At 38.3% G+C, this 26,134-nt stretch overlaps 2 protein-coding genes and 1 long non-coding RNA gene across 7 annotated transcripts in view; 1 reads left to right on the top strand and 2 right to left on the bottom strand.

The window, feature by feature from the left end:
• The window catches only part of cep112 (centrosomal protein 112), a 138,281-nt gene extending 133,989 nt beyond the window's left edge, over nucleotides 1-4,292 (bottom strand). For 2 of the 3 annotated variants that reach the window (XM_015048268.1, XM_015048283.1), the window contains exons 1-4: nucleotides 4,187-4,292; nucleotides 3,697-3,802; nucleotides 2,538-2,728; nucleotides 2,243-2,403 (exon numbers count right to left, since the gene is read on the bottom strand). In XM_015048268.1, coding sequence (XP_014903754.1) covers nucleotides 2,243-2,403; nucleotides 2,538-2,728; nucleotides 3,697-3,796 — 452 coding nt within the window. In that variant the 5' untranslated portion in view covers nucleotides 3,797-3,802; nucleotides 4,187-4,292. Of the gene's footprint in view, nucleotides 1-2,242; nucleotides 2,404-2,537; nucleotides 2,729-3,696; nucleotides 3,803-4,170 lie in introns of all 3 variants that reach the window. The other variant, XM_015048274.1, reaches the window with a different exon arrangement.
• Nucleotides 4,293-6,089: 1,797 nt separating this feature from the next.
• The window catches only part of prkcab (protein kinase C, alpha, b), a 110,503-nt gene continuing 90,458 nt past the window's right edge, over nucleotides 6,090-26,134 (top strand). For 2 of the 3 annotated variants that reach the window (XM_015048230.1, XM_015048221.1), the window contains exons 1-2: nucleotides 6,090-6,396; nucleotides 6,529-6,560. In XM_015048230.1, coding sequence (XP_014903716.1) covers nucleotides 6,230-6,396; nucleotides 6,529-6,560 — 199 coding nt within the window. In that variant the 5' untranslated portion in view covers nucleotides 6,090-6,229. The remainder of the gene's footprint in view (nucleotides 6,397-6,528; nucleotides 6,561-26,134) is intronic. The other variant, XM_015048239.1, reaches the window with a different exon arrangement.
• On the bottom strand, nucleotides 6,895-8,074 carry LOC106957059 (uncharacterized). The gene is made up of 2 exons (XR_001426884.1): nucleotides 7,956-8,074; nucleotides 6,895-6,993 (listed from the first exon to the last, which is right to left on the bottom strand). It is a non-coding gene; the product is annotated as an uncharacterized LOC106957059 (long non-coding RNA).

Here is a 26,134-nt window from a genome sequence, read left to right as displayed (position 1 = left end):
CATTTATGTCCTTGGGCGAGATACTTCATCCGCCTTGCCTGTTGGTGTTGCCCTGACGAGCCGACGGCACAAAATGGCAGCCTCACTTTTGTCAGACTGTCCCAGAGCAGCATCATGTCTCTACAGAATAATTAACATAGGCCAATAAGTCTAACTATATTATTAATAAATATTAGTTCCTGGTTTCCAAATGTTATCCACAGACATTTTGCATGTTATTTGCTTTTGATGGTTTTCATCAGTAAACCTTTTGCCCTATTTTATTGGATTGTATTAATTGGAGTTTTGTGGATGTAAAAAAAAAAAAGGTTGTTTTAAATGGCTTCATTCTGTCAATAATATGAGGCCTCAAATGGTGAGTTAACCATTATTTTACATTTCTAAGTGGTTTGATAAAAGCGCTTATCGCATCTACATTCCAATACATCATTGGAAACTCAACAATGTTAGCTTTCCAATTATGTATAAGTGTATGTACATAGAAAGGATGTCACAAAAATACATGACATTGTTATGTCACACCCATGGGACAAAACTGAACTAATATGGAGCTCCTTAACAACATTTCCCCAACAAATAATATGTTATGTTATTTTTATTTGCTGTTGAAAACCAATAGATCCCCAGCTACAATCATATTTAAAATTGTATTTGATACGAGGCGATGTTTAATTAAATAAATAAATAACCGGAGAGGACAAACAACAACAAACCTCAGACTGTCCGTGTGGCTCATGTAAAGAGCAGTTAGCTTCTAACTGACATACAAAAGGTTCGTTTCACACCTGTGACTCTTTTGTCGTCAGGTAAGATGCTGAGTCCCATGATTGCTTCTGATTTTGATCATCACAATCTGACAGAGTGAAAACCACTGCATGTAGACTTATTAGGAATGTGTGTGTTTGAATGAGAAGCATCTTACAAAAGCGCTTTGGGGGCTGCATTATAACTCTAAAATGAATCATCATTGCAATATCAAGAAGAGCAGTGGCTCTATAACAAAGAACCTCTTGGATTATGGTCAGTGATAGTTAAAAATATTTTCAAGTCCCATTCATTTACTCTTTGCATAAAAAACGATATATTTGGCCAATCAGATCAGATTTTACACATGGTGTCTGAGAGGGCAAAACTCATGGAGAGAATTGCGATGCAGACGGGAGTGGAGATAGAAAAATAAGCCATTCTTATTGCAATATTTAGCAATGATATTGCATAATGTATGTTTTCCCATTCATCCAACTCGAGGATAAAATAGAATAGATAAGGTTAAAAGGCTTTATATTAGGGAGAGAGTCTTTACTGTTTCAGAGATTAATAACCAACTCTGGCCGACTCAAACGAATAAATATGGTTTAGTAAGATTTTAAAATTAAAAATATATGAAGTATTATATTGGTTTGATTTCTATTGTCTGTGCACATATCACAATGTCATTTCTATTTATCAAAGCATTCTAGTTTTTTGACACATGTCTGGCTTATTTGAGACTCAAGCTCATCACCAAGTCTGATGCATCAATAACTTCCATCACAAAAAGGCAGTCATTAATACCATAAGATCCCACAACATATGTGCTATTGCTAATTTAAAATATCTGTTGGGGTTTTCAATAAAACATATAACTCAATTAAGAATAAAATGCTAAATTTGATCTGATCTACTGGCACAAATTAAATACAATGGACAACAATGGAAAAGGTGAGGCGCTTACCAAAGTGATACAAAAATCACCCGAACAAGTCTTTATCTTTCATTTGAATTTCACGACACAGTACTTCTGTTAAAGTTACTATAAAATAATACCAAAAAGAAGAGGAATGTGCAAGTTTTAAGTGGGCTTGGGACAAATTATTTGAATGTTTTCATTTTGTCGTTGACAAATATTGTTTCCATGTCCAAATTTTCAAGATCTAAAGTGCTTGTTCCAATTCAGATTGCATGCTGAGGTTCCACTGTATTTCCAAGAAATGTATTCAGAACCAAATTAAGAATCTTTGCACTTAATAGTTTGAAAGGAAACTTAACAGTTTGAAAGGAACTGACAAAAGGCACACTCTGCTGCTTAATTGCTTTGGTATTTAGCGTTACATTGTAAACTCATCATGGAGCACCACCATGTACTGTGTTAGCAGATTTATTTACATTTTGTTTTAATAGTAGTACCTGTATCAAGACAAGAGGTCTGTTAAAAAAAAAAAAAAAAAAACTACAAATATACAGAATTATAGTTGTGACCCACCTGTGATGAGCAGTAATGGGTGTAGAACTGGATCGGTCCTTCAGAAGATCCATGACCAAACTTTCATCAGCGCAACCACTCAGCTCTCCTGTGACCCAGTCAGGAAGACCTCTGTTCTGCTCAGCCGATCGACCACTCAGAGGTTCATCAAAATAAATGGACTAAAAATTCAGATTAGACAGCAGAGTATTAGATTAACTGGAAATGTGTTGATGTACTCAATTTCAGTGGTTAAAACATTTCAAATCTCAAAAAAGAAAAAAAAAAAAAGTCAAGAGTAGACCATGTTTCATACCATGTAGGTTGGAAGTGTCTTGAGCTTTCCAGGCTCTGGTTTGGCGGTAAAAGGGCCCTCCAGGATGCCCCTTTTGAGCATAGAAAGCAGCAAATTGGCATACATGTTGCGGTTCTTTCGATCCATCACACCCGAACCACATGTTGTCGGGTCACACAGCTTCTTTATCCATACGGCACAATGCTGACGCTCTGGCATGAGATGAGAAAAAGGACATTTAAAATCTGTAATTGCATTTGAACTATATGCTAAAATAGCATAACAGAAGAGGTCTACATCCCAGTTATTTGCATTAGAATACATCTGGAGTACACTTCCTCCTGCATATCCCAGTAACAAAAACATAAACATTTACAAATTGGCTGCAGAGTGGCGCAGTTGGTAGAGGTGTTGCTTTGCAGCAAGAAGGTTCTGGGTTCAATTCCCAGCCCCAGTCTTTCTGCATGGAGTTTGCATGTTCTCCCTGTGCATGCGTGGGTTTTCTCCAGGTACTCCGGTTTCCTCCCACAGTCCAAAAACATGACTGTCAGGTTAATTGGCCTCTCCAAATTGCCCCTAGGTGTGAGTGTGTGTGTGCATGGTTGTGTGTCTCTGTGTTGCCCTGTGACAGACTGGCGACCTGTCCAGGGTGTACCCTACCTCTCGCCTGGAACGTTAGCTGGAGATAGACACCAGCACCTCCCAATCCCACTAAGGGACAAGGGTGTAAATGGATGGATGGACAACTTATAAATGCTGCATCGCTTCACAGTCTACGTGTAGGTCATGTCTGTGTTTTTAAGTTCAACAGTTATTCATTTTCAAGTCAGGCATGAATATGGTCTAAATATGTGGATTTGGAAGGAGTGTGTGACTAACAGTAGGTTTGCCATCTATGACTTTGTGTAGATCTCCACAACTCTTCCAGAATTACCATAATCCTGTAGACAGTTTCTCTGATAAAAAAAAAGATCCCCTTACCTGGCCTGCTATGTTGTACTGTTCTAAATAAAGGACACCGACTGAGCTTTGTAGCCGTTATGTGACAAAATGCAAACATAAAATGTGTGTAAATATTTACATAGAATGTGTGTAAATATTTTCACCAGACATTGTGAGTGCACTATGACGTGCTCTCTTCTGTTGCATCTCTATTCGTGCTGCTGTGATGGAATCTCACCTGTTTTGCTGGGATGCTTGAGAACATACGGTTTCATGTCTAGCAGAATGTGGTCAAACTCGGAGTCTAGCTTCTCCCACAACTCTTCTTGTTTGCTCATAGTGACCTGAAAGGATTATTTTGAGTGACCAGAATACGAAATTAAAGAACGTTAGACAGATTCACATCCCTGTTGAAAATCTGTCTCCACGATAAACATCCACCTGAAGCTCGGGTTTGGCAATTTATTTATCTTCAAATCAAACGGTCTGCGTGTGAGACACGGGAACGTATTGTGTTGCCATGACAACTCACTACACAGCTTGAGCAACTATGATCTGTTAGAGAGATATTAGCTTTAATGATAGCCGAGCTAAAGCCTAGCACCCTTGCTAGTCTTCGCTCCTTATTGTAACGATTGGTCTCTCGCTCTCTATGGTAACCTAATGAGATTTTGAAACGTACTACAAGGTGTACGACAACACAACCTTTTACTTTAAAGGGAGATTACCTTGAACACGATTTTCGCCGCTCAAACGGCTTCAAACTCCCAACCTCACTTTACGACACATCCGTTTCCGCGGAGACGACTTCTCCCTCTTTCCAACAGAGGTCCCCGTCTTGCAGCAGTGTAATGTCTGACTAATTTCCCCTTAACTTTCGTTAATTCATTCAGATTTAAAGTTGGCAGAGCATGTTTAGTACATATGATATCTAAGTCCGTTTCCACCATTCTGATAAAAAAAATAATAAATCATCATGAGATAGTTATCTCAATATAATGAGATAACATTATATTGTACCTCAATAAGTTTATTTATTGAGATAACTATCTCATGATATTTTTTATCAGAGTGGCAGAAATCTTTTTAACTTTTTTTTTGTTCTAGCGTGTATAAATTAACATTCTGTGTGTGTGGTTGAAATGTTTACTACCTTATGGGTGTCTTCTGTGTCAGCCATATTGTTGTCCCTGCTAAAGAGAAGGCCCACCTCAAGTCCAACTTATTTATAGAAAGTGCAGTGATAAAAACTGGAGTTTGATTGGTTGAAGATTAAAGTAATTAAAATATAATGACTGGTAAATTGTTCATTTTTCCATACCTAAAATATCTGCCTCATATTTTGATAAATTGCTAGTGCTTACATTGTGTATGAGGCTCAAGTCATCCCCTGGCCAATGACACTGCAAGTCAAAGGCTCCCAAGGCATGGTGGTAAACTATTCAATGTGAATAGAGAGTAGGCAAAAGTGACCTTCCACAAACAGACAAGTAGTGTTGTCAAAGCAAGTCAGCTAAGCTGACCAAACAGAGGAATTGAGAAGTTGAAAAATAAAGAAATCCTATTATGGCAAACAAACACACATTAAGTTCACAATTATAAACAAGAACTCAAATACCCACAGTAACAAAACATACCACAAAGGTTTATAAGCCATGGCTTTTGCCTGAAAAGCAGCTTCCCTTGTTTCTCAGATGCTAGGACTAGAGACAACGCAAGTAGAGAAAGATTCCAGAATAACCTCTGCTGCTCTGCTATACCCTTTGATTCATACGAAGACCAGTTGTAGACCAATTAGTGTGATTGTTTAACACCATTTAAAAATGTCCTCTACTGCTTCTACCAATTTCTGTTATTGGGGACTCTTCCATCAAGCCATTTCATTTACAATTTTTTTTTTTTTTTTACAAAAAATTAATACCGGTCACAATGATGGAAGAGAAATTTACAAAAATATCAAGTAATTTGATTTAAAAATTTAAACCCAATATGGTTGAATGGCAGGATAATTAATAGAAGATGTGAAAGGCTTTTTAGTTGCATTTAATTCAGAAATACTTTATCAATGCCCATACTTTGCTTACTTTTTGAATCGACTTTAAAGTACATTTTATTTTTTTAAACTGAATCTAATTAATGTACACTTTATTTGGAAGCTGTAGTTTTTTATCATGTCCACACGAAGGCGCACAACAACTGTAGGTTAAATCACAGCTGTTCTGATATGGGGAGGCGTCGCCTTTAAGAGCTACTCGTATTTTAACTCCTGAACGTCCTTCCGAAGTGATTTCTGGTTATTTTAAAGTGCACAATTTCGTCAGGCAAATGACAAATTGAGCTCTGTTAAAATCTGAAAAACAAAAATGTACACAGCAAGAATAAACCGAATTTATTATGAACATGTGGTAAATTTTAACACCAACTTGCTGAAAAATATTAAAGGCTTTTGTATTATGCAGACCTAAATTGCTGTACCCATCCGGATGTGTCATTACTTTATACGAAAAGCTTTCCTCCTATTACAATAGGCAAAATCTCCGTTGATGCGGCTTTCACGTTTAAGTATAGTGCATGCGTTTTCATGAGTAAACGTGAAATATTCTCACGCAAGCTACGTAAACGCAGGCTGCTCCTCTCCAGCGTCACTTTGAATGAAAAGGAGCGCTCAGCTGAAGCGCAGTCAGAGGAGAGCGCCACACGTCAGGAGCATCACCGACAGCCGTCGGTACTAGTAAAGTTGTGGCTTTTTAAACTTTATTCACTCCCCCGCAATGGCTGAGCATCTTCTACATTACAATGACTCGGCGGGGGTTGGGAACAGATTCGCCCGTAAAGGAGCCTTGCGACAGAAAAATGTGCATGAAGTGAAGAACCACAAGTTTACTGCGAGATTTTTCAAGCAACCAACGTTCTGCAGCCACTGCACAGATTTCATATGGTGAGCCTTATAAAAAAAAAAAAAATTAAAAACGAGTCACTACACAAGTCAGACGTATGTGATTTTAAAGCTTATTTTAGTTTAGCCAGTGTTGGAGTTCATCTTAAACAACCTCATTTTGTCTCGTTGCAGGGGATTTGGGAAACAAGGATTCCAATGCCAAGGTAGGGAATTTTTGTAAAATTTTCCTCTTCGTGGGTTTTTAAATAGCCCCTCTGTGCCTTTGATGCATTCATGAAAGGAGACTGAAGTGCTGCTAAAAGTTTTATTTATTTTTCCCCTTTAAATGAAGACTCCTCAGAGGCAGGCAAGTCTAGAGAGAAAAAAAAAAGTAGACATTAGTTCACTTGTGAAATGCTGTACAGTTACAGTAGCACTAGAACACAGATTTTGCGAGAGTAGTCTTTCTGCACCGCTCCCTACAAGTCCGTCACACTCTTGCCATATTTCCCCTTTGGCACCTTGTAGTCTGGTGTGTAGGTAGTTTTGGATTCAAGAAGCTATCGGTGCTGGTAGACATTCTTGGACTGAATGATGAAGCTTTTATGAGGTGGCAGAGGTCTGGGTGGCTCAGGGGCTTTTGGGAGAGATCTAACTCTAGGAGCCAAATAGTTGTATGAGAAGTTGGGCTGGAAGCCTCTTGAAGCAACATACAGTTTTGGAAACCAGGCATCAGGAAAGCCAAGCCAGTTTGGGAGAGCAGAGTTGAGTTACATATCAATTTCATTACCATGGCCAAACCACTCTGGTGTACTCCAAGATAAGCTTTGAGGTTTTGGAATTTCAGGTCGATATTGCTGAGATGGTTGTCTTTGACTGGGGCTATAGCTAAGTGAAACCTCTACCATAGTTGAACCCTGGTTGGAAGAAGCAGCATGTAGAAATCCAGGCCCTACATTATTAGAGTCAACCTCTTGGTGACGAGAACCAGTTACCTGTTCACCCACTCCTCCTCTGCTAGGAGGCAGATGCTGCAAAGACTCGGAAGTTGTCTCACCAAGGCTGGAAGGGGCAGGCTTTCTGCTTCCATGGACAGCTAGAGGTGTTGACTGAGATTCATAATCAAGGATGGGCTGAGTTTGATCTACCAGCTGGCTGCCAGATTGCAGGGGAAATGTGATGGGCTGAAGGACATTTGACTCCCGTTGTCTAGAAACACCATTAACAATTCTCTCCACACATAACCATATTTTGGTTGACTGAAAACAATTTCAAGGGCTGCACTGCTGGAGACTTCTTGTATTCTTTGTTTACAATTCTGTTACTCAACAGCTCTCTTTCCCCTTCATCCAAGGACAAAGTCTGAGAAGTCATTTACATCCACCAGGTTTATCTTGTCCCGAGTTCAGCGATGTGATCCCAAAACAATATATATACACAAAGTGTAATACATTGTACATGTACAAGTTTTAAAGTTGGGTAAAGGCTTTCCTTGCCGCTCAGTAGAGACACTGCTATCCAACAGCAAAGAAATCCAGGCGACGATGCAACAAGAAAACAGTAGGCCAAGCAAATTGTCAGTGATACAAGCACTGAACATAATTTATAAAGAAATATACCACAAATGGAGTCCAAGAGCCATGGCTTCTGATTGAGAACAGCACCAAAGATTTCACAGGTGCTAGCAAGAAGCAGATTGGAACTGGACCTGAGAGAACTTGCTGTCCTGTAGCTTACAACTTCCTGTCTACATTTTATATATGCTCCCCAACGTGTTGCTGGTAATGGCCACTTCCAGCTGCAGCTCATTGAGCAATTAGTGCTTATTGTTCAGAGGTGTGGCAGCTGAGCACCGCCACCCTCTGAGTCAATGCGAGAGCTGTAAGCATTACACATGTCCTCATGCTGATGCAATAAGCATATAATAATTTGATACATTGACTGGCAGAAAGGCTTTTCACTCAATAGATGATAGATCTCATCTTTTACTTGCAACATGCTCCCACATGTCTGTCCTGTTATATTTGCAACAAAAGCAACCAGTCTTCTATTGCATTGCACAATGACGCTGCAGCAAGAAGTCATGGCTTTACCACTGCACACCGAGTTCCTTTCTTCCAGATAGATCTTCTTATTTTATTTTAGTGGTTTAACATTATGTTGTGACAATATAGTCAAAGCCTTCCTTGATGTTACAAAAGGTTGGTGTTAAAGAAGTGTTCATGCAAAAGTACCTCCATTGAACCCTGATGTATCTCTTAAAGAAGTTTTTTTTTTTTATTAATCTTATAGACTGCATGCATAAAAGATAATTTGTAGTAAGAACACATAGTAAGTGCTTGATAGTCTCTAATCTGCCATAATGAGTTATGTATTTGTTGGCAAACTCCACAGAACCATTAAGAGGCAAGAGACAATATTGTAGAGTATTAGAATACACATTTACATATACATATACATATTTGTTTGTGTATCTCATTAAATTGAAATATAATTAAAAAAAATTTATGGCAGTATTTCAGTTCAAAACTGAAATTTGTGTTAATTTCTGTTAATCCTGCCTTTTTTGATACACAAATGGCAGCCTACTGAAAAGTACGTACATGTACTGGATATTATATGGTCTCAATATTTGTTTAGGGATTCTTTTGCATGAATTACTGCGTCAATGCAAAGTGACAGGCCAATATGTGGACTTTGGTCTTAAAAATAAAACTTGAACCAACACTAGCATCCCTCATCAAATCATCATTGACTGTGGAACTTTCCCACTATACCTCAAGCAGATTGAATTATGTACCTCTCCACTCTTCCTCCAAACTCTGGGACATTGGTTTCAAAATGAAATCAATGTTGCTTTCATCTAAAAAGAGGGTTTTGGATCACTGAGTGACAACCCAGTTCTTGTTAGCCCAAATAAGACACGTCTGCCAGTTGTGTCTGGTTTGGGAGTGTGTGTGTGGCGGGTCTTGTGAATCTCAACCAAACTCTCAAACTGGTTTTGATTTAAAATTCATCATTTATCTCTGTTGTTCAAGTACCATTTTCTACTGCAGTTTTTCCTTCTTCTAGGCTTTCTATGAATATTTTTGGTTACAACTCTTGTTGAACAGGGAGCATCTTTAGGTTTGAGCTTTTTTTTAAAAAAAAAAAAAAAAAACCTTTGTACTGTATAAGATATTGTTCCACTTTTTTGAGTTCAGTTAATGAAATATGTTTTGCTGTTGGTAATATTTAATTCTTTTTAGATGCACCTGCAAATTTTTACATCTGACTCTATGTTAACGCTTACTGAAACAAGTTGACTTATATTGCAACAAATTCTTATATGGAACAAAGTAAAGTTAAATACTAGTGTTTCAGCAACTTCGGTTGTTATAGTGATCCTAGTAGCCATGTTGTTGTGGGTGACAATGTGCGAGACTCGACTCATGCAGATTATTTAAGAGTTTTATAGGCAGAGGAAGAAGTTCTGCCTCTGGTTTCCTGCTGTGTATTGAAAGCTTAACACCACTTTGACTGCTCAGCTATGAGTTCCAGATCAATGTTTAAGTAGAACTAAGATGCTGGAATGTTTTCATTTTTTTATTATCGTTATTAATAAAGGGATTTGTGTGGGTGGAGGACAGAGATCCTGCAGTCCCCCAGGAAATAGCTGGTCTGTCTTCTTGTTTTTGCACACATCTTTTTTTTTTTTTTTAGATTACAAACAAATACACAGTTTTGAAAGATTATGAGGCACATATTTTTGATGAAGAATCCTACATTTAGTTGTTTTTCTTTAATAATCTGAAATATATATTCATATTGTACAGGACCTTGGTATACAGTCGCTTTTTGGCTGTGGTATGATCTGCTGTGGAGAATCAGCAACAGTGACACATCCTGTCATATGGACATGCTGAGTTATATACTACACACTAATATTATTTTGACGTCACCACTATTCCTTTATACTGTGCCCACAAGTGCTTTTTAGTTTCTATTTTCACTCGTGTGTTTTTCATTCTGTTTTTTGTTTTTTGTGACTCATGCTATTGTGTCAAAAAAAGAACATTTGTTGCTGAAAGTTGAGGATAATAATTTTTTTTTTCTCCATATGAATTAATACCCAATTTTTTTATTTTATTAGTTTAACTTTGATTTCACCCGGAAAATCCCATTGGACTTTTTTTTTTCTGGGTCCTCTTATTTCTTCCTAAAACAATCTGAGGGGAGCTGGATTTCTTTTAGATTTTCTAATTTGATAATTTTGCAAAATTATGCATACTTATCCAACAACACATTGTAACAAGGTATTAAAAAATTTTTTTTTAAAAGACTATATTGCATTAAAGAAGTCATGTTTTTGGGTAAAGTCCTAAATTTCTGTTTTTAAATGAATTTGTTTTATTTTTGGTGATTCTTTGCAGTAAAATTTAATGAATATGAATCTTGTTGACTTTCTGTTGCATTTGCATGTCCTCATGGTGCATAGATGGATTTTCTTTGCATAAATTGATTTCCTGCTGCAAATATTGCAACTTAGTTATTTGTCCACATTAGCACTGTTTAAAAATGAAAAATAACAGTTTTGCGAGTAAAAACCATTGCCCGTTCGGACACTTCATTTAAAATCTGAGACTGACATATGACATTTTGATCATTATTATTGTTCCAAAGCAGCTAGGATTATATCAGCATGTATGAAAAGTATACATCCTCCTCCTACTTCATGTCAGGTCACTCAAAGAGACTGAATGATTGTGTCTCAGAGTTAGATCACTTGTCAGCATGGCGGATGCTTGGCTCCTTCCCCCTTGCCTCCTCCTCCTGCTCCTTCCCAGTCTTTGAAGTTGAGTTTCTGTGGAAAATGACTGTTCCATCTGGAGAGTTGAGAACCCATTGCTGTGAGGAGAGTCCCGTGTCTGGACACAAGAAAGTCAAGAGACGGTGGTGAGAGAGGCGGTTGGAAGAAGAAAAGGACAAAGGGGTAATAATATAGAGACTGTGGAAAGAAGCAAAGAAGCAGGGAGAGGTGAAGGCATAGGTGTGAAACTAAACATTGGAGGATTTTGCAGTTGTATGGGTGGAAGTGTGAGGGTGAAGAGATTATGATCTCAAAGATGGGCTTTTACACATTTTGGCTTCTTGATGCCAAGCTTTGGCAGAGATGAAACAAACAGTGTGACTACTCAGAGCAGTGAGAAGAGAACTGAATGAAACTGGTATATAGTTTGTCTGGCCAGTTAAATGTGACTACATTTTCAGTTTGGTGCAATGAAGTCAGACAATGATTTCAAATCAAGCTTGCAGCATGGGTGGGGTGAGAGTTTGGGGGGTTAATAGGGAGATTCAAAGGGATGTGAAGTATTCGTTTTATGTTACACATGTCTATGTTGGTTAGGTGTCATGTCAAACTATTTGATTTGTTAATGATGGATGATAGTTATGGTGTACTCACACCAGTCCTTAGCTTAGCTTGTTTAGTTCGGACCAAAAGTAGACTTTATTTACTTTGCTTGGTGCGGTTTACTTTCACACTGTGCTTTTTTGCAAACAGACTATAATTTGTAAACAAAGTCATGTGGATGACAATCATTGCTGCAAGTGATAGGGTTGGAAAAGAACATATTTGGAGGTCATGCTTGTAGTGCACATTTACCCGAGTGTTATTGCAATCAGTTTTAATATTAAAGAGCAGCTCATTCAACGCAGGTTTCGTAATGGGTTATTTTTAATCTTGGAACAGCGTTGGCAAAAATGTGCCTCAACCTGAATGAGACAAGACACTCTTCATGGCCCGACCCACAACATAATGGCAGCAGCATGCTAAGCAGAAAACGCCAGATCTGGTACTGTTTTAGCAAAATCAGTATGCAGCACTAGCATTAGCATTAATACTTAAGAACTAATTTTTACCATAATGCCCAGCGATGATGGCTTGTAAAGTCTTGGAATTGCTCCGCACCAGAGTTTACTTTAGTTTATTCAAACATGTACAAAAGATCAGAACCATCTGTGGAAATGAACTCTGATCAGTTTAGGGAGGACCAAATGTGTCAGGTGTGAATATACCCTTAGATACACAGACTAAACTACAAACACGTGGATTTTGATTGCCAACATAGGAAACAGATGAGAGTTTTTTTTTTTTTTTTTACCGAATATTAATCAGGGATATCAAAGAGGTTTAATACCACATTTTTCAGATTTGAATTTGTCACAAAAAAAAAAAAACTTGGTACAACTCTAATAAAATTACTGAGGATTGTGGTTGTAATGTGGCAAAAATATGAAACTTAACTGATGCAGTTAACACAAGCAGATTTACTAAAGGGCTTTGGACAAGCATAGACAATTTAATGATTGGAGACCAGTCCTTTTCCTTCCTTCTATTGTTTTCTGTCTCCATGCAGCTTTGTGCTTCCATGGAGACACCTCTGGTGCTACAATCAGACCTATTTTTTGCTGCGTCGTCGGTAAACCATTCACATACCTGCTCTTGTTTCCAATCCAGTGCCTTTGTCGGCTCATAGTTAGGTGTTAATTATTGTGTATTTATCACTTGCACAGATGAGCAATGAAGTGTAGGTTACTCTATTTCAACTCGGGGCATTTATCAATGCTGTGGGCGACATTAGCTTGCATGTGTGCTGACGTGTCTGTGGTGAAAACTGTCACCGAACCTTAATGGCAGCGTAGGTGTGGAGCCAATCACTCAGTAAAAGATCAGCTCACCTCATTAACCAATCAAAGAGCAGAAACAGTTGAAACAGGGCGAGAGCTGAGCAATTCCTGAAAGGGAGTCCCAAACAGTCAACGTCTTACTACATTAAGAGCTGGTGCTCACTTGGGCTGTTGCAGTGATTTGAAGGGCCCTCCTGCTGTGCTCTAATACAGGTGTAAAGATGTCTTAATGAGTAGGGCCTTTTTCATGGAGATATGATTTAACATAAATATTAGCTTTTTTCTGAAGTTAAGTTGATTCAGAATTAGTTAGGAATTGACAAAAACAAAACCATTGAGTCAGCATTCAAGTAGCTAAAATCCGTTATCCCAGAGTGTTTTTAAAAAAGACAAAAAAACAAATTTTGGTCAGTATTAAATAGTTAATATTACTATTAAATCTCTTTAAAAATGTATATTAGTTTGTATAGGCTGGCTATTGCTGTATAATGTTTCAATTTAGCTTGGTTATTCGCCTTATTTCAGAAAGAAGTCATATGTAAAGATTTTATCTAAACAAAGCTGAATATGTTGTTTGAATAAACCGTTAGCTAAGATCATCACAGTTACCTGTTGAATCAACAATTTAGGTTTGAATCCAGACAGATAATCCTTATTTCATATGGGCTACCTACCTGAACTTCTTAACCCATGGTGGTTCTACAGAAGACTGTTACCATAGAGACGGGGCCTCCCCGAGCTTGTTCAGGGCCCTAAACAGAATTTTATTTGATGGACCCCTTTCAGCTAAGCTCATCACCCAATTGCCCAGTTTAGTTGGGCATTTCATATTCTTAGTCGTATGATTTAGTTTTAAGTCAGTAATTCATTTGACTATGTCACAAATAACTAAACATCTCAAACCATTTCGAAGACAAATCATGTTACATATTTCAAATGATATGCAACAATGCAAGGCCAAAACACCCCTGACCAGGCACTTTACAATCAACAGCCAAAATAAAGGAGAAGTAAATTTAACCATTTAACTGGTATAAATTGGTGTAAGTCGGCTTCTCCTCAGTGAATGTGTCTTTCTAGCATCACCCCCTTCCCCCCTCTCTTTTCACCTCACTTTCAGTCCCTCAGCCTTTCCTTTCCTTTTACTCCTTGCTCAGCTACTGTAGCAACAAAGTGGGCCATTTCCATTTTGTTATCATGGCAACAGTTCATCTGGGTTGTGTCAGGTTGTGTTTTATGTTATGAGATCTATTCCACTCCCCTTGGCTACCCTGTGGTGGTCTTCATCTCTCTTAATTATACTGCATCTTCACCCAGTTAAAGCTGCAGTAGGCAACTTTTATATAAATATGTTTTTCGCATATTTATTAAAACTGTCACTATGTTCAGATAGTGCAATATAAGACTGATCATCTAAGAAGAAAACCATCCCTCTGATCCCATTGCCATCTTCAGAAAACACATCTCTTGGTCAGAAACAACCAATCAGAGGCAGGAGGAGTGTCTTGGCAGTGTCAGTCATGCTAGTGTACGCACTGCTCAGACCCAACCCCCACAGAGCACATATAAGCTATGATAATGGTGGATAAACAACCAAAATAAAAGATACATACAATAGGAACATTTATTTTAATTAAGGAATGTCATGGCTGTACATTCAATACTGGAGCAAGGCCACTTTGCATGAATTACTGTATCAGTTCATGTAGGGGCAATTAGCTTGCAGCTCTGCTGAGTTGTTAAACACAGATGCCATAATGTGAAATTTTTCTGTGTAGTTTGACTGGGAGATAAACTGTTCGGAAAAAAATATAAGTAAAAACCAAAGCTGTTGCATTTTAGTTTGTATCAGATTGTGAGATTGTCAGATTGTTTTGTCTGCACCATTCTTCGGGCAACCCCACAGATATTTTTGTCACAATTAGTTCTAAAAGTTGAAGTTCTTCCCATCACGTCATTCTTGTTGAGCTTGAAGCTTGATACTGATGAATAAAATCCTTCCTCATTTCATCTTTCTTGGATTGACTGAAGTCTTGGTACCTCAAAGTACACTTAATATTGAAATTTTTGTAGAAACTAAATTTGTAGCTTGACTTAGCTACAATATATAATTCTTAAAATGAACAGAAATAAACAGCTCTCCTAAAGTAGGTAATCAATCAAACAATAATGTATTTATCAAGTATTACGTTTGGTCTACATTCTTTGCCGTTTTCTTGTTTTTTCAAAGTTTTATTTATTAGCAACTTCAATTCCAGCCTCATATTGCATGATGATGTCATGGTCGTGTAGAAGAAGAAGAAAATTGCTAAAAGAAACCCCAAACAAAATCTAAAGTAAAACTAAAAAAAAACACTTTGCAGAAAGCATCGAGATCTATCTTTTAAATGAATACAAGGAAGTAGACGAACATATAGATAAACTAAGTGGCAGTTTGAAAAGTTTTAAGCAACACTTTAAAAGCACTGCACTTGTCTGTCTCTTAATAATTTATTGTTTTTGTCCATCAGAATTCTAAATGTTGATGTTTGTGACAAACTGCATAATATCCCTTTTCCCATCATCAGTAGCTACTGTTAACTTTCCTTTCGCCAGATTTGCCTCTGCGGACTGCCATCGTTACCATGGTGACATTCCCCGGCCCTCACTCTGCCAAATATTTGCCAGCAACAGCCCCAGGCAAACACTCCTCCTTTAAGAACCGCTTCCTCCGAGTAATCCCCGAATGATGATCCAACATGGGAGCGTGGCATCACATCCTCAGCTTCCATTTACACAAACAAAATGCTCCTCAATAGCTGTGACAATGCTATTGTTAGCCTGTCTGGGTTGATGTATTGTGCTGCCTTAAGACAACGACAATCAAGCCCTGAACGAGGCAGACCTGCAGCACTTGCAGATCACACCCCAGACATGGAAAAAAAAAAAAAAAGAAAAAAAAAAAACCTCAGCGGACGCATTTTCAGCTCATTTTGAAACCAGTTCTTCCTTGAATTGCTTCGGCGCTGACCATTGAAAGTGCAATATTTTTCTTTCAGCAGACTGTCTCAGCAGACCGAGTCACAGTGTTGCGCTTGTGTAACACAGTGTCATCTGGTGACATTAAAAAGGGGTCTCTTTGGAGGCTCGGCGGCATTACTCAGCCGAGAGTGGGTAGTTAATTGTCAGGGAGCTGCCTGTGTGTTTTTGCTGAGACACAATGCCGTGTAATGTGATGACACATTCTGTTCCCTCGTAATCTCTGTTTTAAAAACACAAAGGCAAAAGAGCAGTTGTTGGAGGCCCCGGAAAGAGCAGTCTCAGAGGAGGCCGATTTGAAACACATTTTGAGGAAATCTGTCAAAAATAAATAAATACAAATTAAATAAATAAAAAAAAAAAATCTGTGCATGTGTTGCGGGCAAAATTAATGTCACAGCATGAGAATGATAAAAGAGTACTTTACTTTTTTGTTTCCAAAAATGGCTCAAAGTGGCGTAGTAGGAATATGTGACTATGTAAGTCACATGTAAGACTATGTAATATGTGAATATGTAAGTTTTTGACAAACATAAAAAGAGATGTATTTAGGTGATAATTTATTAAAGAAAAAAACCTGGCTCCATATGTCAACTGTTTTAGTTCAGCCAAATTGGAGGTTTTTCAACCAGGGATGCTCTATTTAAGTGCGTGACCCAAAGTGACCTTGAACTAAAGGTCATTGTGTCTCCTTCAAATGCAGCAAGTTGTCCAAGTCTTAGCGCAACAAAGCAAGCCCAGACTATAGCACTACTATCTCTATACTCACTGTGTATTTTATGTTCTTTTTTTCTTTCAAATGCTGTGTTACGTTTAAGCCAGATGTAACGGGACACACCTGCCAAAATGATCAACTTTTCACTTGGGGACCATCAAGATGACTTGGGGCAATGTGAGATTCACCTATGTGTCCTATTTGGTCAGCAATAACGAATGCCATTATCCCTTCCTTTCTTGTTGAATCACGAACACTGACCTTAATGTAGGCAGGCGAACTCTGCTGTGTTTTTGTGATCTCCTGGAGGACGCCATCTCACCCAAAGTACTCCTGGAGTAATTCTGCTTTGCCAGTTATTTTCTCCATTTGTAGGTAATTTCTCTCATTGTGGTTCACTGGAGTCTCACAGTCTTATAAATGACTTTGAGATGTTTTTCACTTGTTTTCTTGTCTTTTGTTATTTCATTTGGTTCAAGTTCTATTGAAGTTATTTATAGATTCTACAGGTCTGGCAGTAATCCGGTCTCGTTGATTGGTTTGGAAATCTTTTTAACTTTAATACTTAAAAATATTATTTGAATTAACTCCGCTTGTCTTTGATAGTAAAATTAGTTTGATTTTAACCATTTAAATGTGATAAAACACGGAAAATGTCTATTGGGACAAAAACTTCTTCATTGCGCTGTATGGTATAAGCTATTCTGCCGCTGATTTTTATTTATTTTTAGTATAATCTAACCAACATTACCGACTGACTTAGCCTGAGCACGCGCTCCGAATCGCCTTTTCTGAAGATGACAGCATGCTGAACCCGCCTTCATCCATAATAGATTAACACCAACGATTTATATAAAGGACACAATTAGAACATAACGGATGACCCATATTCCCGCCCCATTCGATGGTCATGTAAATCTATAACGGTGTCACTCAGTCTCAGGCTTTAAGTGAGCAGATCAATACGTCTATTGTGTATTTAAGAGCAACGTGCAGCTCTCAGCTGTCTTTCTCTAGACACAAAGACTACTCCCAGGGGAATTATGCACAGACGTGCTCACTTCCACTCGTCGGGCCGCTCCAGCTGTGCTTAATGAATTTGGTGGTGATTACACCCACAGCTATTTCGGGAAAGGTTTAAGTCAGAAGCATCAGTCTTGACCCACATAAGGTGAGCACGATGTGCATGCAGGAGGATTTCAGCCTCTCTGGAATCTGGCAGTCTTTTTGATTTGAAGGTGTTCGGGTGGGAAGCTTCACATGCTCTCGAAAAAATGAGTATAAAAAGATGTGCTCACTGACCTTCTAACAGTAAAGACCTTTGCTGAGCATTCAAGGGAAAAAAAAACAAAACAAAACATCAGTGCAGGATACAAATTGATACCCCGGTGTTCAATAATAAGGAGGCAAACCTATTAATCATTTCTAAATGCTAAATAGGATGAATTTATGATGATCTTTCAAGAAAACCTTTGTTATGACATATTGATGCCAGTATAGATACAGCACCTGGCAAAAATATTCCTTCTTTGAACCTCATTGTTTAATATAACCACAAACTTCAGTAAATTTCCCCATTCTCTTGTACAAAATGGATAAAGCTGAGTGGGAAGCGCATCTGTGAATATAAACTTTAACTTTAGAAATTCTCAAACTTATTCAAGCCTGTACTTTGACTGGGCCATTCTACCACATAAATATGTAATTTGTTCCTTTGTACCTCAGGCCGTGTGTCTAAGGTTCCTGTTATGCTGGAAGATGAACCTTCACAGAGATTTACATGTATTTAGCTCCGTACATCTCCTCTTCATCTCCAACCAGCTTCTCCAATTTTTGCTGAAGAACAGAACCCCACAACATTATACTGCCACCTCCATGTTTCTTTTTAGGGTTAGTGTGTTCAGATGGATTGTCATCAGTAAAGCCAAACCTAATGCTTTGCATGTTGTTTTATCATCCTACTAGATCACGTTCTTTCAGATGTTTTATCCACTTCCTGTCTTCCACATAATACTTTCTATAGTGTTGCTTCAACAGTTGGATTCTGTTTGCAGTTCATCCATAAAAGTCAAACTAATTGTCCTTTCAACAGATCATCCAACTGAGCTGTGGAACAGATACTCTAGATCTTTTGGCTGCTTCTGATAAATGGTCTTTGATTTCGCCGGTCAGTGGTGAGCCGTATCCATCTGGTTTCCATTTTTTTAGATAATGCATTGATCTGTGCTCTGCAAAGTTTGGGATATTGTTTTATCTCCAAACTCTACAGCTTAATCTCTGACCTGTCTGGTGTGTTCCTTACTAACTAGTATGCTGCTAATTAATGTTGTTCTCCAGCCAAACTCGATCACTTTCACAGCACCTTTTGATTTAGTGTCAGCATTCAGCCTTCCTTAATTAACATTTGCTATCGAGTCCAGGGAATCTGACTAATCAGAAATAAAGTTCAGCCATCTTGGCACCATAAGTATTATTTCCTGCTAAATATTGCATTAAAATAGCCCTTTGTGACTGAGAAATTGAACATATTGACATTGCAATGACAATTTTATACATTGTAAAGTGGTGATTATGCTCTCACCTTTTTACATCAGAAGAATCTGGCACTTTTGGTGCAGTCAATAACCAAATTTTAGGGATGCTGTGTAGTACAGGAGGTTCAATCTGAGAAAGGAGGTATGAATAAGGTGCAAATTAAACGTGGAACAGAGGAAAAAGCTGCAGCATATGTCTAAGGTGGACACATGGGACTTTCCCATCTTTTTGCTATTTTTGTGCAAGGACAAAGATGCACGGAGACAGAGCAGCAGGGAAGAGCGAGGGAGAGGCTGAGGATGAGGGAATGTGTGTTCCAGTTTTCTGAGGCGTGTGCACCTCCTTCCTGCTCCCACTGCGTGACAGTGTGTGTGTGTGTGTGTGTGTCTCTTAGTGTGTATGTGTGTTGTTCAGTTTGAGGGTCACCTGGTATGAGGCTGCAGCGCAGCTCTTAGTCATCCTCTCACCTCGGTCTGTTTTTACCTGACGCCCCATCTGTCAGCATATTTAACCTCGGGACACAGATTACTGACTGTAAACAAATTGAAGAATGCACGTCTTTATTTATTTGTGGGGCTGCAGTAGAAACATTGGTTGAATGGACTTAGGTGCAGCAAAAAGGAACTCATGTTCACTTTTGGATTTATTTTTATCTACATAAAAATCACAAGTTTTTTTATGTGGGTTTTCTGGTTTTCTGAAGCTTTTGGTTGTCTACTTTTGTTTCTTCAAATTTACTGAGGAGAAATTACTTTTATACTGCATCACCATGCAGACAACTACCAAATTGATGAATGAAGTTTATCTTGGTTTCATCTGGACTTTTGAAATTAATTTGTGGACAGTTTAGTTTATTGCAATACCCACAGTCCATTTGGTGTCCAAATGAACCAATTGGGCAGTTCTCCCAAGCGATTCAGTCTTGTGATCTGGCAAACAGTTCACTAACTTTCCCCTAATCTGCTCTCTGTCATCAATTTGATTTTTGGCCTCGGATTTGATTTTTTTTAGTATGGTAAAACCATCAAAAAGAAAAAAATTCTTCTTTTTCAGCCTGTAAAGGTGTCGGTCTGTCAGCAGGTTATTTGATGCACTTTATTTTGAGCTTTGTAAAAAATTAGCTAATTGTCATGCACTTCAAATTTAAATGTGACAAATTTTGCAATCCTTTTATTTTCTGTCAGATTCAAAGCTTCCGTCTCTATCGAAGAACCCACAGGACAGTTTGTTTTTTACATGTTTCGTGTTAATGTTGAATTAAGTTCACAGAAAACAAAGTTTACGTAAATTGAGGTTGTATGTATTATTATAGTGTGTACTAAATCAGAATTGGCAGTTTGGACCTCAAAGAGAATCACATTAGCCTATAAAAGCCCAATGTTGATTCAGTCCAACACAGTCACATTCAGCATTTGTATACCCACTCTAATGCATTAACTCATCCTAAGCCAAATTAGGGTGACAGTGGAGAGGAATCGCTTCCTTTTAACTGCAAGAACCAGAACCAGACTTGGTATCAGTAGCCATTAGCGTAGAGACACAAACAAACCCAGGAGAGCCTCATTTGAAAAATGAAAATGAAAAAGTACATGAACCTCTTAGCAGAAGAAGGACACCGCATCTGTTAAAAAAACATTTTTATTACTTTTATCTCTTTTATTTAAACTATTAAGTAATTGTCTTAGTGGTTTAAATTTATGCAGCACTTTGGAACAGGATGTTCTTAAATTTGGCCATATTTTGCAGGTGGAAAAAAGCCAGTGAAAATCATTTTTAAGTGTATTTAAAGGTCCTTCAAAATAGACATCACATATAGCATTTACCAGAATATATTTTATACATATTAGCACAGACTGACAACATAATATGAAAAAAAAAAACAATTCTATATAAAAACAACATACATATTTTTTTCTCTCACAAATGTGGAAACCCCATGAGACCTATTCTCACCTGGCGGTTTCTTGCTGTGGCTGGTCAGAGGGAGGAGACGTACTGTAAACCTTGGCTCTTAATTGAGGAGAGGTCAGAGTGGCGTCTCCTCCTCGTCTTTCCCAGCCTCGCTGCTCGTCTTGGGGCAAATATAGCAACAGGCACCACAGGGGAGACTTAGCCTCTTGCAACCATGTTTTTTCAGGCTGCATGCCTGCTATGCGAAGGGATTTTATCCTTTGATCTGCAGCTTCGGAAACCCTCATGTCTGAGACGGACAATATGTAAAATTATTAGTTTTATTTAGTACTTTCTATATATAAAATATATTTGTATTCTGGAGTTGCATTTTCTAACTTCTCAAATTTCTCTAAAAGAAAAAAAAGAGTACTTTTAGTCATAAAAAAATCTACAGTTAAACCCAAAATTGTTCATAGTATCACTAGATTTAGTTTTAAAGTAATGTTTTAACTTGACAGCACATTTCTTCTAATTGAAAAGGACATAAATAAGGATCAAAATATGACACTACAAGTGCATCTCTAAAAATGAGAATATCATGAGAAGCTTAATATTAATTTGTCATCGATTTCAAATGGGAAACTCGTATATAGCCATATACACACTAGTACACTTTAAGTCAGCAGGCAAATCCAATCCAAATCCGATTTGTATGCCCTTATGTGATCCCCATCCAGCTTTTATATGGCAGTCTGAACGGCCCAGTTCTGATCTTTTCATATCTTTACATATATGGTACTAAATAGCATGCATATCTGATTGTGTTCAAATTGTCTGAAGTGTGAACAGGGATGTTGCATTTTACCCGGCTTGTACGTCATTGATGTGAGACATGCATCCTAATTTATCATCGGAAGATGTCAGACACTGTAAATCCTGTTGTACACAACAACTGAAAATTATGAAAGAAGTCTGTGACAAGTCAAGTGCATCCCATCACAATCCCACCACTTCTGGTTCTGACTACACATCCAAACAGTCTTCTTTACAATAGCTGAAGTCAATGAAGTGATTTATTTTCTCTTGCCTCCCTTCCTTCATGATCTTGTGACAATACTGTCAACGAGTTGAAGCGCATGACAAACACCCAGTGGTTCCTGGAGATAGTCACCAGCCTCCTCATAACCTTACAGGAATAAGCAGATGCAGACAATGGATAGCCAGGAATGCATTTTATAGAGTGGATATTTATCTTTTTAGTGAGGGTAATGGAGATTTTATGGATCTAGACCATTTTATTTAGACGGCGTAACAGCATGTTCTGGTTTTAAGAATATAAAGGTCCCTGACCACTGATCTTGGTGGGTAAAAATGTAATTGTTTTTAAAATATTTATTGTATGACCATATTGCTAATGCGTCCAAATACACATTTGTGTGAATGTTCTACATTCACATGTTCTACAGAAGCTGTTGATGGCGAAAAGGTTCCAGCATAACTCTTTATATAGCAGAAATGGTAAGCCATACATCATACCCACCTCACATGGCACCAGTCAGCAGTGCAGCTTACAGCTACTCACATATTACAGACACACATCTAGCAGAGTGCCTCTGTGTGTTTTTTTTTAACTCCCGGCGTAGTCTTTTTCCATCCAGCAGATGTTACTAAAGCAGATCATTGCCGCGGCGCTCTTTGCAGGCTCTGTAGTACAAACTCAGTGTCAGGCAGACACGGTAGCCTTGACAAGTCAGTTCAGAGTGTGTCAACAACTCTTTGATCCTCACCGGCTGCATGGACAGTGCAGATCCCACTGGAACAGAGTGATGGTGGAAGCTGAAGAGAGACAAAATTAGACCTTCATCTGTAAGAGCAACTCTTCACCTACAGCAAGAGACAGGGAGGGAGAGGGGAAGAACACAGTAGCAAAGAGAGAGGAGCAGGAAAGGAGGGACGTAAGTGTGTCTAGAAGTGGGGTTAACTCACTTTAAATATTTATTAACATTTCCAGTATCATGGTAAACGTGTTTTTTGAAGATTTTAAGTGTGATGGACCAAGCAGTAAAACAGCAGTCAGGCACAGGTCCGAAAAAGTTTTTTTTTTTTTTTATCTAACCCAAACTTGGGTAAATAATAGAATATGACAATACCAGGCCCATAAAAGATGTAAAAGTAACTGAATTATATGCAAACTGACAAAAACAAAAAACCTTTAAACAAACATACCTACCAGAATGAGACAAAGGGGAAACTTAAATACTGGCTGATCAGCCCACAAAACACAGAAAGGGGAGAACACACAAAAACCTAACAGAAAATAACAAAGGAAATCCCATTTTCCCTGTATAGTTCTAGGTTGTGGTATGAACCACTCTGCAGGTCTCCATATTGCTTGCTCTGCCCCTTTTCCACCTCTTTGTTCCCCTGAAGGACTGCAGCAGCTGGCACTGAGGTAACTCAAAAAACAGACAGATTAAATCAACTAAAACACATAACAGTGTAATGTAAACTGTGCGCACTTCTTTTAGAATACAGTGTTATGATTATGTAAAACTATAAACAACAACCAATTGTTAGTATGTTAATGAAATCCTATATTTAAAAAACAAAACAAAAAAAAAATTACAATGATGCTTTGTAGCAGTGCGATTAAACATTACCCCATTTGTGTGGCTGTAACATTAGTTATCAGACTAAGTAAAAAACAATATTCACTGCTGGATTCAAATACATTCAGAAATGTGTTCTATAGATGTACACATCTATAGAACAGTTTTTAGCAAGCTAAAATTAGCTAATGTTACAAGGCTGCTCGGTAAGTCACCCACTGAGGAAGACCAGCTCATTGTAATGAATATACTGTGGTTTTATTCTAGTTTAAATGGCAACTCTGTGCTATTCCCACCTTTTGACATCTACTCCTATCTGCACAGTAAAGGTCATGAGGTATTCATTGGCACAGAGTGGTAAAGAAGTTGAACTCGGCAGTTAGATGAAAATGGTAAAGGTTGTGCCATTTACTTAGGTTTTGTCATCTTTATCTGTTCACACATATAGGTAGATACAGTATCTTTGTTAAAGGGTTTTAAACCCCCTTCTGATGTGTATTTATCAGAATGATCTGGTTTCCCTAGCCCAGATAAGTCATTGTTGTTGAAACTAAACTAAATAGTTTACAGACAACACAGTACAACATTGGAAATTTGGAGGATTTGGTGGTGACGGTAGAGGGGTTTAATTGAAAGCATACTGCAAAAATCACACAATGCCTTTCCTCCACAGCTGCTGCCTTTCGGGTTTCCTTCCCCTTTCTCAGCTCCAAATGTTATGTTAGCCATGCAGTCGTAAGGCTGACTAATCGCTCTACCCGGGGATGGATGCAGGCGCGTGGATTAACTAGGCCAATTAGCCAAACGCTGAAATGCCCAGTAATGATAAGAGTCATGCTCCTCTCTCTTCCCTCTCCCCAGCCCAGTGCCATTAATCAGCAATAAGGGGGCTAAAGCAACACTACGGTGTACAGGCTGCTTCAGTGGCCAGGATTTCTGACTTGAACCTCTTGACCTCAATACCACAAGAGTGTCTTTATGTGAGCTTCTGCAGCTTTTGCGTGATTGAGATACACTTCACACTGAGTAGCTTAGGCTGAGATGTGCCTTGGAAAGAAAACAAAAATCGGTTTTCTCTTGTGTCAGTTCATGTTTAATATTGAAGATTCAACAATAAGAAAGAGACTGAAAAATTTGCCTTCCTAACCCTCTGTCGCCATAGTCACCTCATCCATCCAGTCTGTAGCTTGATCAGTGTATGCTTTCTAAAGACCAGACCAAATCTCTTATCAGTTCCATGGTGACCACTTTTTGTTAGTTTCTTACAACTGAAATTGTACTGAACAGGAATTTTGAAGCCGGAGTATGTAGTTTCTATGTATTGTTACACCCTGGAAATTAGTTTTTCACACTGGTTTATAAAACTTTTATCTATTGTGTTTTTGTATTCAGGTTATCTTTGTTAGGGCTGCCCTGATCCGGTATTGATATCTGATATCACTCTGATATCTGCCAAAAATGAGCATCATATTATATCGGCCTGCATCTAAAATCTCAAATAAAAGGACACCAGTAGAAGCTCCCTACTCCAGCATTTAGTCTGCCCCAGCATAAATCTCCACCAGTGCATGTTTCCCACATGCAGACTCGTTGATTAATAATAAATGGGTCAGTTGTTCTCATTCGTATTGTTGTCAATATCAAATTATATTATTTGACTAGTGTCACATGATCAAGCCATTTCTAACGTTCCACACTGCAAAGTAAGTAACAAAAGTATGTTTGATTTTTATCGATATTGCATCGGGTCAATATCGGTATCGGCCAATACTCAAAGTTCCAATATCTTTATCGCATCGGAAGTGGAAAAGCTGCATAGAGTCGCCGTTGATCTTTGTCTGATATTGAATTTTTGTGATAATATGAAACAAAACTGTGACAAAAAAATGTCAAGAAATTTACACAGAGACAAATACGTTTTCCCACCACTGTATGTGTGTAAGTGAGAAATATTTTTTGATGTCTGCACCTTTGACAAGTCTGTGCATGTGTAAGTGTCCATCTGTCAGTTTAATCCGAGATTTGCACATCTGGGCTGTTTGCATTTATCTGCTGATGTACTGTTCATGTATAAATTCATGCTTGTGTGTGCGTGTGTGTGCGTGTGTGTGCGTGAGCTGCAGCAGACTCACGACCGCAGACGTCACAGAGAGAACTGTCCACTCTGCTCTTGTCTTCTTTGCTGACCCCAGCTGACTCAAAGGCGGCTCATCAGCTCAGTAAAACAAGACAAAAACGGAAGCCTCTAAATGTTCTGTGCTTCAATAGCTTTCATCTTATCTTCCTTTTCGTTTGTTTTCCCTCCACTCTGCCCTTTTCTCTTGCCTCTCAGTTTAATTTAACTTTTAAATGCTAATGA

The sequence above is a fragment of the Poecilia latipinna genome, unplaced genomic scaffold (assembly GCF_001443285.1).
Source record: "Poecilia latipinna isolate Pla-1442-1.1 unplaced genomic scaffold, P_latipinna-1.0 Scaffold42, whole genome shotgun sequence".
In the NCBI taxonomy this organism is placed as follows: Eukaryota; Metazoa; Chordata; class Actinopteri; order Cyprinodontiformes; family Poeciliidae; genus Poecilia; species Poecilia latipinna.
Note: the sequence above shows the minus strand (reverse complement) of the source record. Positions and strands in the feature narration are given on the sequence as shown.